General features: G+C 39.1%; 1 protein-coding gene across 7 annotated transcripts in view; it reads right to left on the minus strand.

Moving 5' to 3' along the window:
- Positions 1–14,323, minus strand: part of rptor (regulatory associated protein of MTOR, complex 1) — a 339,346-nt gene that overhangs the window by 161,024 nt on the left and 163,999 nt on the right. For 6 of the 7 annotated variants that reach the window (XM_069929955.1, XM_069929957.1, XM_069929959.1 and 3 more), the window contains 3 exons: positions 10,111–10,212; positions 7,249–7,332; positions 5,962–6,072 (listed from right to left, as the gene is read on the minus strand). In XM_069929955.1, coding sequence (XP_069786056.1) covers positions 5,962–6,072; positions 7,249–7,332; positions 10,111–10,212 — 297 coding nt within the window. The remainder of the gene's footprint in view (positions 1–5,961; positions 6,073–7,248; positions 7,333–10,110; positions 10,213–14,323) is intronic. The other variant, XM_069929956.1, reaches the window with a different exon arrangement.

Below are 14,323 nucleotides of genomic sequence, written 5' to 3' on the forward strand. Positions count from 1 at the left end.
GAGCAGGCGTTGAATGACAATTGCCGAGGTAACCTTGTTGCCACGTAAAATATCAAAACACAACCAAAATACTTTAAAATGGGGAATTTTGAGATTGCAAGGGATGAATCAGATGTATAATAAGATACAGTATATCTGTCACACAACACAAGCTTCAAGGAGATTCAAAAATTATTCTTAAGATCTTACTGCAAAGATAAGGCACAAGAACTCCTACACTACAGCATGCACAAGCATTCACTGCCAGTGTGCTTTGCAAAAAATTCAAAGAAGAATACATCAAAGTAGTAAAGCAAAGGAAACGTGTCACTTCTTCAATTCCCCACAGTGCAGATTCATTACACCCATGAAATTCGGACTTTGCAGCTACAATAACAAAACCGCCATGAGAAAATATTGAAATTCTTTTTGGCTGCTAAAATGTAGTGTTATTAAAATATTTAATAAAATAACAACATTTAATTGTCCCTGAATTTGGAATGTTCCTTCACTAGCAATTTTGGCCCAAAGGCACTGATAGTCATCTTCATAGGAGGTATACAAATTATTTATTCGCTCGAACATTCAGATACATTTGGAGTTTGCCAATTAATTATTTTTGGTCAATCCAGTTTTCTGGTGCCAACTCCAACATTGACTCAGTTTTCTCCTCTCCATCATGGCTTGATCTTCTGAGCATTTCTTAAAGGTCTACATATCACTACATTTCTTAAAGGTCTACATAAACCGTGCATCTTGGCGCCTCACAGTTTGGCGGGCAGCAACCTCCTTTGAAGAAGACCGCAGAGCCCACCTCACTGACAAAAGGCAAAGGAGGAAAAACCCAACACCCAACCCCAACCAACCAATTTTCCCTTGCAACCGCTGCAATCGTGTCTGCCTGTCCCGCATCGGACTTGAGCCACAAACGAGCCTGCAGCTGACGTGGACTTTTTACCCCCTCCATAAATCTTCGTCCGCGAAGCCAAGCTATTACATGTGCTTTTGTGTGTGCCCTGTGTTTCTTGCAGCCTGCAACCAGATGGCTCATCATCAGTTTATCACTATGGCACTCTTGGTTTCTCCCTATCAGAAGGCCCTTTCAGATAGGGCAAAAGTCCAAATGTAAAGGTGAAGAACCTCCACCAAAACGCATAATCATGTACCTCTCTGAATGTGTGGAGGGCTTCTCCGAGCTGCATAATGCAACCCCTCTGGGAGAGGGATAATCAGCGAGATCGATCTGAATGTACAGCCGCGCTAAGCGGCTTTTTTGAAGCAGGCTGATGATGCTGTCAGCTCACGACCCATCTCCCCACTCATCCCTCTCCCTCCAAGTCAGGGGCAGCGGGAGCTGTCAGCAAGGGCCGGCGGGAGCAGGGACTATCAGGGCAGCAGGAGCCAGCGGGGCAGCAGGAGCTGTCAGTGGGAGCCATCAGGGGGCAGCCGGTGCAGGCTGGGATGGCCACACCAGGGCCGCTTCAGCCTTCGAGGAACTCTCTGCAGCTCAAAACACGGCAGAGCAACGGCCGTCTTCCCTACATGTAATCCCTCATGTTGCTGGAATTGTTCTGGGAACCACAGAGCGGTTCCAGATGCCTGGGGGATTGTGGGTAGGGAAGATGACCATTGCTCTCCCGCATTTTTATGATGGTGGCGCTACGGCACCAGTCGTCCTGCCTCTGGCAGATGCGGAGGCGCCTCTGGATATGAATGGGATGCTGGAGCACCCTTTTAAGGCTGCTGTCTGAAAGTCAAGTTCTTAGTTTTCCATCCACTCCTGTAACTGGCCTCAAGCCAGAGGCCTGACATGAAATGGCCTAGAGATATTCCCTTTCCATTATCTCTCCAAGTTCTGATTAAACATATCAGACCAGAAAAATAAATATCCTACCTTTCCCATGCATTTCAGCCTGAATCTCCAGGATTTTCTGCATGTATTTATTTTCCTTAATCTTATCTGTCTACAAATATGCCCCTTGAATGAAAAGTGCCCTAATAATCCCAATATTATGTGCAGCCAATGGGACCAATTAGTTAAAACATATCTTAGGTGAGCACACACTTCCATTCTTCTTGGTATGATTTAAAGCAAGTATATTTCTGAGAATGAGAGAGAAGTGGGCAACATAGATCCACAGAGTGCCTGTCAAATGATTAATAGATTACAAAGGATATTGATATGGAACATTTTATTAGGCTTGCAGTGTAGTGATAAAGGAGGAAAACCTGGCATTTGAGTCTGAATATAGATTTCAGATTTATTGTCAGAGTACATGTGATGGAATTATGGTTAATCTTTAGTCATAAAATATATATTTCTTATTAAAGTTAGTTTTTTGATGAACACGGACACACACAGATGCCATAGACCCTTATACACACATTGAGAAACCATTTTGGAAGTCTAAATGTCTTCTTAGTCATTGTTCTTCTGGAAGCCTGTATGCTTAAAAAAGACTGCTAATTCAAAACTGCAAACAGTCATCAAAGTCTTATGGGCGTTCTCCATTGAGAACTCAAAAAAATAGGTCTTTGCTCAGAAACATCTGTTTACACACATAGCCATTCTGCTGGCTAATTAACAGACAGTTTGGACGGAGTCAGATCCATTCAAACTTTTGGAAGAGAAGAAGCCACATGCTTTTAGCATAGAGCTGTGAAGAACTCAAGAAGGAATGCTGGCCAAATAAGAGACCATCTGCTTGATTACGCATGTTTTTAGAATTGAAATTAAGACAATAGTGTGTTGCTCAAATAAGCAAGTTCTTGTTTGAGTGACCTCAACAGACAGGCCAGAGTCCATTGGCTCATGATTCATACTTTTGAAGAAGGCATTATAAACTTCAAGGACAGAAATTATGTCATGTGTCATGTGATAAGACATTTCAGAGAAACATATTATTGACCTAGAGGCATTTTGAAACCAGAAGTTGAAGATAGAGTAGCCAGAACAGGTGCTCTTGATCAAAGGAGAACAAAGAATAAGTGGCTTTTGAAGGAGGAAGACCACTTCTGACTGTCTCTTTAAGATAAAGATGGCAGCCTCGTTGTATCCATGGAAATGGTCACTTTTTTATTAAGAAAACAGAAGTAATCTTGTATTTGAAACATAACCATTTTTAAATGGTTACTTCATATAGCACTTGTTTGGGTTTGTGGAAGAAAATAGCCACTTCACTGTCCCTTTGAAAAGAGGACAAATTCAAATTTGTGAGTTTTAACAATCAAACTTAAATTGTTATATTTTGGGTTTTAACATATACATATATACATTTGCTCATAGTGCGGTTAAGTTTCAGTTAGGTAAGAAATGTTGTTATTAATAATTTAAAAAATTTTGAAGATACCATTGTCTTGATGAAATACCTTTGCTGCTGGTTTAGTTTGTAAGGATACATGACAGCACATACAACCCAAAGATTCTTTTATCTGCAGGCAAGGCAGAATTACCACTTATCGGTAGTGTAAGAAAATAACAGGTACACAACATACACATGTAAACAAACAAAGAAATGTAAACAAGCTGACTGTACACTGTCTTCTGTTGTCACAGTGATAATATCTTGGTTTAGGGAACAGGGCAAAGTTCTGATAAAACAGGCATTGTTAGACCTGATTGCATTTTGGTATCATCAGATAGGATAAGGTAAAGCAGCTTGGCATGAAAGCTAGACCATATCACAATCTGTAGTTAGCCCTTTTAATTACCTCCTCTGACAATTTGTTTAAATTTAATTGGTTATTCTCTTCTTCCCCCATGTTCCAATATGTGATTTCAATTCACCTACCAAAAGGTAACATCTCAAACTTTTATACTGTAATTCTAATTCATCAATTACAATTCTCATTCTGCAAAGTCTGTCTCTTTGGAATAAGGTGCTCAGTATAGGCCATTTCCCTACCAACCCAACTTTGCAGCCACCTACACATTTATAAAGTGTTATTGTGAAAGGTATAAACCAGTCAGATGAATTGTGAATCCTCTGCACAGTTTTGGCCTACTGCTACTTTTGAGTAGATATCCTAAATCAGTCTCTGCTTTCAGTCATAAAAGTTCATCCATTTTCCATCTCCTTACTTCTTCTGGCTACTACAATGTCTCATTCTCCCTTGAAGAGAGGCTAAGGGCTTAAATGTCAGTAAAAAGTCCTGTGGCCACTGTGAGACCTGCTGAATTCCTCCAGCATTTGTGTTTCTACTACACATTCCCACATCATGTGCCACTTTATCAAAGAGTTTGCATCTACTCATTTGACCTCATGAAATTCTGCCAAGACTCCAAACACATTAGTCAACATGAATTTCCCTTTCAAGCCATTTTAGTTTTTGCTCTATTACCACTGTGAGGTGACTGCTCCATAGTTCCCAAAGCATTCACGATATACCTTCTCAAGCAAAGGCATTAATTTAACTGTCTACTATCAAGCATGAATAAATAATTTTGTGTGCTTTTTCTGCAAATTCTTCCTATTCATGATGGTCCGACTTATGGTTTTTCAAAGTTACGATGGTTCAAATCTGTACTTTCAAATTCTGATCTGTTCCCGCATTTGAGATACGCAGTACACTACTCTCTCTCTCTCACGATGCTGGGCGATGGGAGCATCATGTCAAAGTATAGTACAGTAGACTCTCTCATGATGCTGACACAACTCAATGGTTTCTTTTCCCAGTTTGAAATAAAGGTATTCAAAATTTAATAAAAAAATGGTAGGTGTGGTATTTTTCTTTGACTTACAATGGGTTTGCCGGAACGAAACCCCATCGTAATTTGAGTAGCACCTGGGTACAATGTGCAAGGCCATAGGTTTCAGACTCTCTAATTATTTTCATTTTAAACGTTTAGTTCATGTTCTGATTTCTTCCTCTCATTAATTTTATTTCTAATTCAATTCCCAAAACACACCTTACTGTGAAAAGATTAGAACAGGCACATGCTTTATACTCAAAGCTACTTTAGGCAAAGATCTTAATGGAAATAGGATAACCAGTCCAATGCTTTTCTAAGAATAACAGATGTAATGTGGAAAAGAATGAAAAATAAATTTAAGAATAAGGATAAAGGTATGGAAGACAAAAAAACTTTGCAAATAAAAAAGGAAAGGGAATCATTAGTTTTTTTCAAGGAACAAGGCCAGACTACACCAATCTAATCACCTTTGTTTTATAAAGGACCAGGAAACATGAAACAACTTACTAATCATTGAACCAAAATGAAAGGAAAGATTTACCTCAAGAAATAATTATCTTCTAGTTAGCATCTGGTTCTTATAATTGTCAGAACAAAGTACACTGAAGATTTCAGATTTTTGGGATCGTGAAACAGGATAACTTCAGTTTAGGCATCAATGAGTTGTAAAATGAGTTGTCATTTATGCAGGGCTCAGTATCACAGAGCTGACCTGGTGAACAGTGTAGAGTGGGAGTAAATTAGAAGGTGCGTGGAAATGGATCCATATATTAACAAAGGAATTTATCCAGGCGCAGGTGGTAAATGAGGTTGAGTTGACACAAAATATTACAAGAGAGTATGACTCAGAAAAATGTGTGGAAAGAGAGAGCACAGCTAAGAGGTCACAAACATCAAAAGGAATGGAAAGATCCAGGATAGTTAAAGGGCATCGAGTTATACAATGGTCATGATTCATGGATAGGAAAGCTAATAGACTGTAGCTCATATCCTCGACCCTTCCACCCATTTGCTCTTTAAATTCTCCAGCCTTTTTTCTATATCTAATACAAAATGAAAAGAAAATAACACTGAATTACACCGTTCAGCTTCAGACTTGCAAACTTTGGAAAGTTCAAGACAGCTAGCTACAACAAACTATGGTGGAACAGTATTTGTACCGAGAAACTTCATTTTGCAGAATTAAACAGCCATTGCCGAGAAATCAGAACAAAACTTGCAAACACTGCTTATATCTCCACATAAACTGCTTTTCATTCATTTACTTCAAAATGAACTACGTTACTCACACTATCCACAGCCAAGATCTTGGCCCAGATGAACACAAGAAGAGGCCTCAGTTCCCGAGCTGAACTCTGAAGTAGCTTCAAAACATATGGGAAGATACCAACGGATAATGCCTGTCAAAGAAAAAGCAAAAGAAAGTGTCAATTTTGCAAATAATGTAATTTTAAGTCTGAATTTTAAAATTGGACTTGCCACATTGTTGCACATACAAAGTGCTAAGTTCCTCATGACAGCATCCAATAAGTTTATCTTTCGGTTCATCAGGTTAGCGCAACGCCTTTACAGAGCCAGCGGTCAGGACAGGGGTTCGAATCCAGCGCTGTCTGTAAGAAGTTTGTACATTCTTCCCAGGTCTGTGTGGGTTTTCCTTGGGGCCTCAGATTTCCTCCCACCATTTGAAACGTACTGGGGTGTTTAGGTTAATTGGGTATAAATTTGGTGGCACAGACTCGTGGGCCGAAATGGCCCCATTACTGTGCTGTATATGTACATTTAAAAAGTTAAATAAAAACTTTTTTTTTTTAATTCCTTGAATGTTGAGGCCCCTGGCAAGCTATCATTTATAAGCTACCTACAAATCGCCCTTTCAACTGTGGAGTTTCCAGAGGATAATCAAGAGTTAATTCCATTAATGAGTGTGAACCCATCAACCTCATATTGAATTAGGTCTTCCTTCTCCAAAAGATGTTACTGAATCAGATCTGTTACTGCATTTCAATAGTTTCATAGTTGGCTTTACTGACGACCGCTTTCTCTATCAATTTTATTTCATTATTTGATTAAATTCCTCAAGGTCTGCGCCCTGATGAAAGTTCTAATCACAATGCCACCATATTTTAAAACTAAACAAGAATGTCAAAGAACTACGCCTGTTAAAAAAAAAAATCAGGAAGTTTCAAATTGTACCTTGCTTAAATTATCTTCATTATTGTGAAAAAGTTAAAAAAAATTCCTTTGGCACAGTTAGTGACATTTACCAAGTTTTAAAATCAAATTCAAGTATTGGGGTGAGGGAGCTGAAAAGGAAATGAACTCAGAAGAATCATCGCACTCCAGTGACCAGGGTTCCATTCCTGCACCATCTGTCAAGAGTTTGTACGTTCTCCCCATGACCCATTCCAGTTTACTCCCGCCCTCCGAAATGTATGGGATTGATAGCTTAATTGGGTGTAGATGGGTTTCATGGGCCAGAGGCACCTTCCACCATGCTATTTCGCCAAAATTCTAAATTTCCAAATGGAGAGATAGATGAGATGGTTAAACATTTTATAATAGAACTGGGTACATACCAAACTCACTGCCCAGGGTCCCAAGTCCAAAAACCTCCCGAGCAAATCCAGTGCTCGCAGACGATGGACTTGACTGAGCAACACCTGAAAGAAGCAAAAGGTAGAAAATTTTGCTTTGAAATATACTTAACCTGGCATTGGGTGTTTCCAGCATCTACCTCGTGAAAACAAGCAAGCAGAGTTGTGGAGAGAAATGATGTCAAAACCATGGAATTACTTTACATTTTGAACCCAAACTCTGATAACAAATAACATTAAAGTCTATAAAAAATACATTCATTTAGAAATACAAGATTTTTTACACGAATTTAGGAACAGGTGAAACCATTCTGTCCTTTGAGGCAATCTGCGTTCACTACGATGATTGGTCTTTACAGTCTAATGCCATGTGACCATCACTGCCTCATACTTCACAGTACGGTAAATTTCAATTGATGCATCCTTCTATTTTGGGGAGAGAAAAAAGTTCTATTACTCTATTTCAGACCTATGATTTCATGAGAACTAGAAAAGTCCTGATGAACAGCTGCTTTTTCCCTCCTATGTGTTACTTGTCCTGTTGAGTATTTCCACCATTTTCTAATTAAGTTCATTTTTACACATGCAGTAATTTTCATTTTAATTGCAATTCAATTCAATGTTTTAATGTGTCTGGATTTATTTTACTCATGAATTATGTAAATTATTGGATTAGGCCACAGTGATTTCTGTTTATTTCATGACTACTTCTTGACATGACTCATTAGAAATCATCTTATCCTCCTCCTACAGAATGAGCTGGCAGAGCAAAAAGGTGCCAAGATCTACATTCACACAGTATTTACACTGATATACCAGAGAGAGCCTAGTTTACTGACAAGAGTTTTCCAACATAGATGACTTACACTCAGTACCTCAGAATTAGAGATGTCATCAATCTCACACATCCAGGAGGGAATAAAAATTGGAAAAACAAAAACCTGGCAGCAATGTGGGACAGGAGAGATGATAATCTGTAGGTTGGGGGGGCGAAGCGTGGAGAGACAGACGAAAGCAGCACTTTTCAGAACAAATTATATTCACTGCTATATTTGATCTGTTTTCTGAAGCGAGGATGAGAATTCTAGAACAGTCCATCAAATAAGAACATAAGAAATAGGAGCAGGACGAGGGCATCCAGCCTGTCGAGGCTGCTCTGCCATTCAAGGAGACCATGGCTGATCTGATTTACAGGCTCATCTCCTCCTCCTGCCTTTTCCGCACATCCCTTAATTTCCCTACTATGTAAAAATTTATCCAACATTAGCTTAAATATATTTACTGAGGTCACCTCCACTGCTTCAACAGGCAGCAAATTCTACAAATTCACCAGCCTCTGGGAAAAGCATTACTTCCTCATCTCTGCCCTAAATCTACTACGCTGAATCTTGAGGCAATGTCTCCTAGAAACTGGCCCAAAAATTAGATGCCCTGAAAGCAAGGAGATTAACAATTCAGCTCTAAATGCAATAGGAATAGGAGTTTTGATACATTGAGAAGCAGGCACATCCTGCAAGATGGCTGTACCCTATTAATGCTTTGTAGCCTCCAAGAGGTATTTTTAAAAGAGTGGAAAGGATTTTGGAAGAGCTGCAAGCCATGCTGGTATGTTAAATGCCACGGCTATGGAAATGTCCTCTGAGCTATAAATGAGTTCCAAGGAGTTGAAGCATCTCTTGGGGACAGGACTTCAAAGATAGCAATCTCAAGATTACTTCACCAAGCAAGTGTGATGAAAATCAGGGGGCACAATGTGATTTGAATGGATGTGAAGCAGTGAAATTATGATTTGCATTAATAAAATTTAAGCACAGAACAGGTTCTCCCCAACTTGTGACCTATGCGACTTGCAGCCATCCGCACATACAACCGAAAATTTGTTTAAAAATTATATAAAATTTACAGTTTATATTGTATTTGACAAACTATAATAGGGATACAAGGCATGTAAGAGCCAAAATATGCGTACTTACCGTGTCAGTCGGCATCCTGGGGTCTGTAGGCTGGGCACGGCCATCTTGATTCCTGTACGCATGCGTGAGTCTTTGGTTTGCGCAAGAGCAAGAATTAATGGCACAAATTCAATTTCGTTAAGGTGCTTAACTCTCGCGCATGCGCACAGGAATCAAGATGGCCGCACCCAGCTTGCGGTCCCCCAGATGCTGACTAACAAGGCAAGTACGCAATTCCGACAAACGTCCTTTCCGAGCTATGACCACACCTTCAATAATAATTACGGTCGTAAGTTGGGGAGTACCTGTACATCCACCACACTTGGTAGCTTAGGAATTCCCGTTATGCAGTGTTTTCAAACTTAACCACAGGATTTCTCAAGGCACAATCAATCCTCCCAATTATCATTTCCATATATAGGTACATTATTTGAATTATACATTAATAATACAAACTGAAGGAAGAATTATAATAAAAAAATGATAGATTCAAACGGTCAAAAACTGTGTTTTAGAGCTATTGCCACAACCACATTCAATTAAGGAAAGATTAAACACCTCTGATCACATGTCCAACGATAAATGTTCACCTCCAATGGTGAACCTTACTGAACACATGATCCTTCTTGCAGTGATATTAAGCAGTTTACTAACACAATGCCCTTGATCTAAAGTTTTGAAATTAAAACAAAAAAAATGATCTAATATATATTTGTTTTAGGAATATACAGTACACTTGCCTTGTGCAAGTTAGCCCACCATTTTATCTTAACCTTCGAGACTTGCATGAATGTCAGTTCAGCAATTAAATTACTCCACAGTCTTTCAGAGTTGATCTAAAAACTTCCTGCTCCACCAGAAACTTCCCACTTAACACATATTTTACACTCACCTGCAGAACAATTGGCAACTGCTCTGGAGGGTTCCTGTTCTCAACACCCATCGTTAGCCACACCTGAAATGCTGTTAGCTGTTCAGCAAAAAATGGGCTGTGCTGTAAGAAGTAAGTTGTGTCAACAGACATCATTATAACTATTTCATTTAGCCATCGAGCATGGTAACAGGCTCCCCTGTCCCTCAAGCCCATGCTACCCAAATACCCCAATACACCTGCAACCCCCATAAGCTTTGAAGAGTTGGAGGAATCCGTAGCACCCAGAGGAAACCCACGCAGACACAGGAAGAATCTACAAACTCCTTACAGAACGCACCAGATTCAACCCCAGGCCACTGGCAGTAATTGCCCTACGATAACCACATCCAATATCTCAATTCACAAGTGCTTTCTGAAGCCTAACCTACTGAAAATCATGTTATCTACAAAGATTTTAAAATGTATTCAATACTTGCCTTTGAGAATGGGAAGACTACAGTGAATTAAACAGTGAGATACAGTACTAAATGTTCTAAGAGGTTTAAGAGCTAATAAATAAAACTTTCTGCAGATAGACTAAAATCTGTTCATTATAGATTCTACTTCACTCAAAAACAAACCCCAGGAATTTGGTATAGGTTTAGGAATAAGTGGTTCACTTCAGATACATTGTCATTTTAATGGCGTTTTCATAAATTACATCAACAACAGAAAATAAAGGGAGAATTGGAATTGTCCTGATGCAGAGTTTCAATCCAAAGAGTTGACCATCTCTTTCTCTCCTCAGATGCTCCCTGATCCAGTGTTTCTCTGGCAGTTTTCTCTTTGTTCTAGATTCCAACATCTGCAGTCTCATTCATCTCCATTAAAGTAATCAATCTCTTTAAAACTGAGCTGCTTTGCACCAACATTAAACTTTCACTGTATGCACATCTGGACCCCAAAGATTTGAAAGATGGAAAGAATTTAACATATTGAATGCTTTATAAATTGGAACTGATATCATGAAACTAGTACACATCATCACAGCTATCTGACACTAAAAATATGATATTTTCCCAAGCAAATAAAGGGAAGACTAGTCTTGTATACCAGTGCCTGGATATACTCAGTCATACAGTTGATGTAAAAGAGTGCTGCAGTTATCACAAAAGAATTCTTCCATCACTCACCATTGCATATTACGATGACCTCCCCATATTTTAGATTTTATTAAACATCAGATCTATTGCAGCAGCTTTTAAGGCCACATTTTTGGTAAGATTTTTCAGTAGTTCAATAGATGAAAATGGCGCAAGTGATACGAAAAGGTTTCTATGATAGGCACTGCACATGTTAAGGTGGAAGGGAAGAGGGTTGATTATTCTTATTAATAAACCTAAAGATTATCTTTTTTCCTGTTCAAATGTTCACCTTAATTTAAAAAGAGAAAGGAAGCAAACAAAGTATGTGTGCCACAGGAAACAAAATGGGGTATAATACATTTCAGACAAAATTCAAATAAGCTTAGAGATTGTGCTTTTGTACATATCAAAAGGTTGTGTTTTCTTTTAAAAAGTGGTGTTTTATCAGTTGTAACTTTAACTCATCCTGTGGTGACTACTATCCATAAAATATTTTGGCCCTGGTTTTATTTCTTGGATTAAATTGATCTATCATGCTCCTTCTGCATCTGTTGTTACTAACAATCCAAGGTCCCTCCCTACTTCGGCTCCAGCGTGGAATGAGACAGGGCTGTCCTCTTTGCCCCTTACTGTTCAATTTAGCTTTGGAACCTTTATCAATTGCGTTTCGAGATTTTAATGATATTAGCAGAATTACTCGGGAGATAGTATTCATAAAGTATCTTTATATACATATGATTTACTGTTATAAGTTTCAGACCCTGAGAAATCTATTCCTTCTATGTTATCTTTGCTGTCACAATTTAGTTTTTTTTTCTGGCAATAAATTAAATCTTCTCAAGAGTGAATTACTTGCCCTGAATATTCAAATACCCATTATTGAGCATATACCATTAAAGGTTGTTAAGGACATTTTACTTATCTTGGTGCCAAAATGTCTAAAAAATGTAAAGATTTATATGTTAATTTTTTTTCCTTCGATTGGTCATGTGAAACAATCTCTTTTAATATGGTCCCCATTATCATTAGTAAGTCATATTAATGCATTCAAGGTGATGATTTTACCTAAACTTTTATATTTAATTCATGCCATTCCAATTTTTATCCCGAAATCATATTTTGATATTACTGATTCCAAGATATCTTCCTATATTTGGCAAAATAAAAATGCTAGGCTAAATAAAGCTCAATTTAAAAAGTTGAAAAAGGATGGGGGCTTGGCATTACCTAACCTTAGATTTTTACTATTAGGCAATTAATATTCGATACATCATATTCTGGATTTATCATTCTGATAAACTTGAACATCCACCATGAGTAAATCTGGAATTAAAATCAGTCGAGAGATTTTCAATAGTTTCTCTATTGGGAGCTGCCTTCTTTTTGAACTTACCAAGGTTAGTAAACGATAACTAATCCTACACCCAGCACACATCGCGGAAATGGTTTCAGTTCTGGAGGTTTTTTGATTTAAATTTTTAAAAAACTTTATCTGGTTTTGTTTTATTTAACTACTTTTTTCAGCCATCTGTGAATGACCGAGCTTTTTCTTTTTGGAAGGTTAAGGTTATCACATGTTTTTGGGATATGGGTTATCTTATGTCCTTTGAATAACTTTCAAACAAATATGGTCTGCCTAATTTGCATGTTTTTGAATGCTATATTACCTAAATGTCCCCTGCTGTATCAGTCTGATATGGTTCATGCCCCTTTTTGATGAAATCCCTCTCAGAATGTTTTAATAGCAATCATATATGATGTTATTAAAATTGCATCCAGTCTTGACTGATAAAAGGATGTGGGAGCAGGAGCTCCAAAAGTCTTTTCCTAAAGACATGTGGGAAAAGATTCTTAAACTAGTTAATACCTCATCAATATGTACTTGATACTTCCTTATTCAATTTAAGGTTGTACGTAGGGTGCATATGTCTCTGTTAAATTTGAAGAAACTGTGACCATTCATACAATATTTTCATACAATATAAATTCTAATGTTTTCTCTGATCTATTGTCCCTTCCTGATACCGTTAAGTTTCTCTTTTGGGTGAGACTAGGCTTCTAATGTTTGATGAATGCTGATTCAAGGTTTTTTTCTTTTACATTAGTATAGGGGATTTTACTATAAAGTGCATTTTTTTTTCTTTGATTGAGCATGGGGAGATGAAGACACGATTATTATTTACTGATTAATATATATGGTAATATTTTCAATTACGTATCCTTATTCTCTCTATGCATTGTCTATTGTATGTTTCAATAATCAATAAAAAATTTGGAACTTTTACATGGATCAAACTTTTGACCTCATGAATACCTGTGTCTTTCAAGGTATCGGGAGCTCAGATGGCCAGGACCAGGTGCTAAGGTCACGATCAGGGCACTGGTAGTTCAGATAGGCAGGCGGCCAGGACGAGGATCTGTGGTGGGATGGGTTGGATGGGCAGGCAACAAGGGTGAGGATTCATAGTTGGAGCATTCGGAGCTCAGATGGAAGAGCATTGGGATGAGGATCAGCAATCAGGAGTTTGGATGGGCGAGCGCCAGGGAAATTTTGATGAGTGGACAGCAGGGGTGAGGATCTGCAGCCGGGTGCTTGGATGGGTGGGCAGCAGGGGCGAGGATCCATGGTCAGAAGCTCAGATGGCCGGGTGTCACGGCGAGGATCCATGGTTGGAGTTTGGATGGGCGGGCACCAGTGCAATTTGGATGAGTGGACAGCAGGGGTGAGGATCTGCAGCCAGGAGCTTGGATGGGTGGGCAGCAGGGGCGAGGATCCACGGTCAGAGCATCGGGAGTTCAAATGAGCAGATGCTGGGGCAAGAATTCGCGGTCAGGCTCGGATGGGCAGGCACCAGGGCGAGGATCTGAGGTCAGAGGGTTGGGAGCTCAGATAGATGGGTGGCTGAGCCAAAAATGGTGGGGGTGGGAGGGGGGGGGGGAGAACCTTTATATGGGTCATACAAAAATACCCCAATTTTTAAGAGGGATCGACTATTACTCGATTATATTTGGTACCTACATTAGTAGCCCACACCACCCTCCCCCCTCATCCAACACCACTACCCATCCCTTTCCAGCGCTGCCACCTCTTCCCACCCCTCCCCTCC

Source organism: Narcine bancroftii, chromosome 3 (genome assembly GCF_036971445.1).
Source record: "Narcine bancroftii isolate sNarBan1 chromosome 3, sNarBan1.hap1, whole genome shotgun sequence".
Lineage (NCBI taxonomy): Eukaryota > Metazoa > Chordata > Chondrichthyes > Torpediniformes > Narcinidae > Narcine > Narcine bancroftii.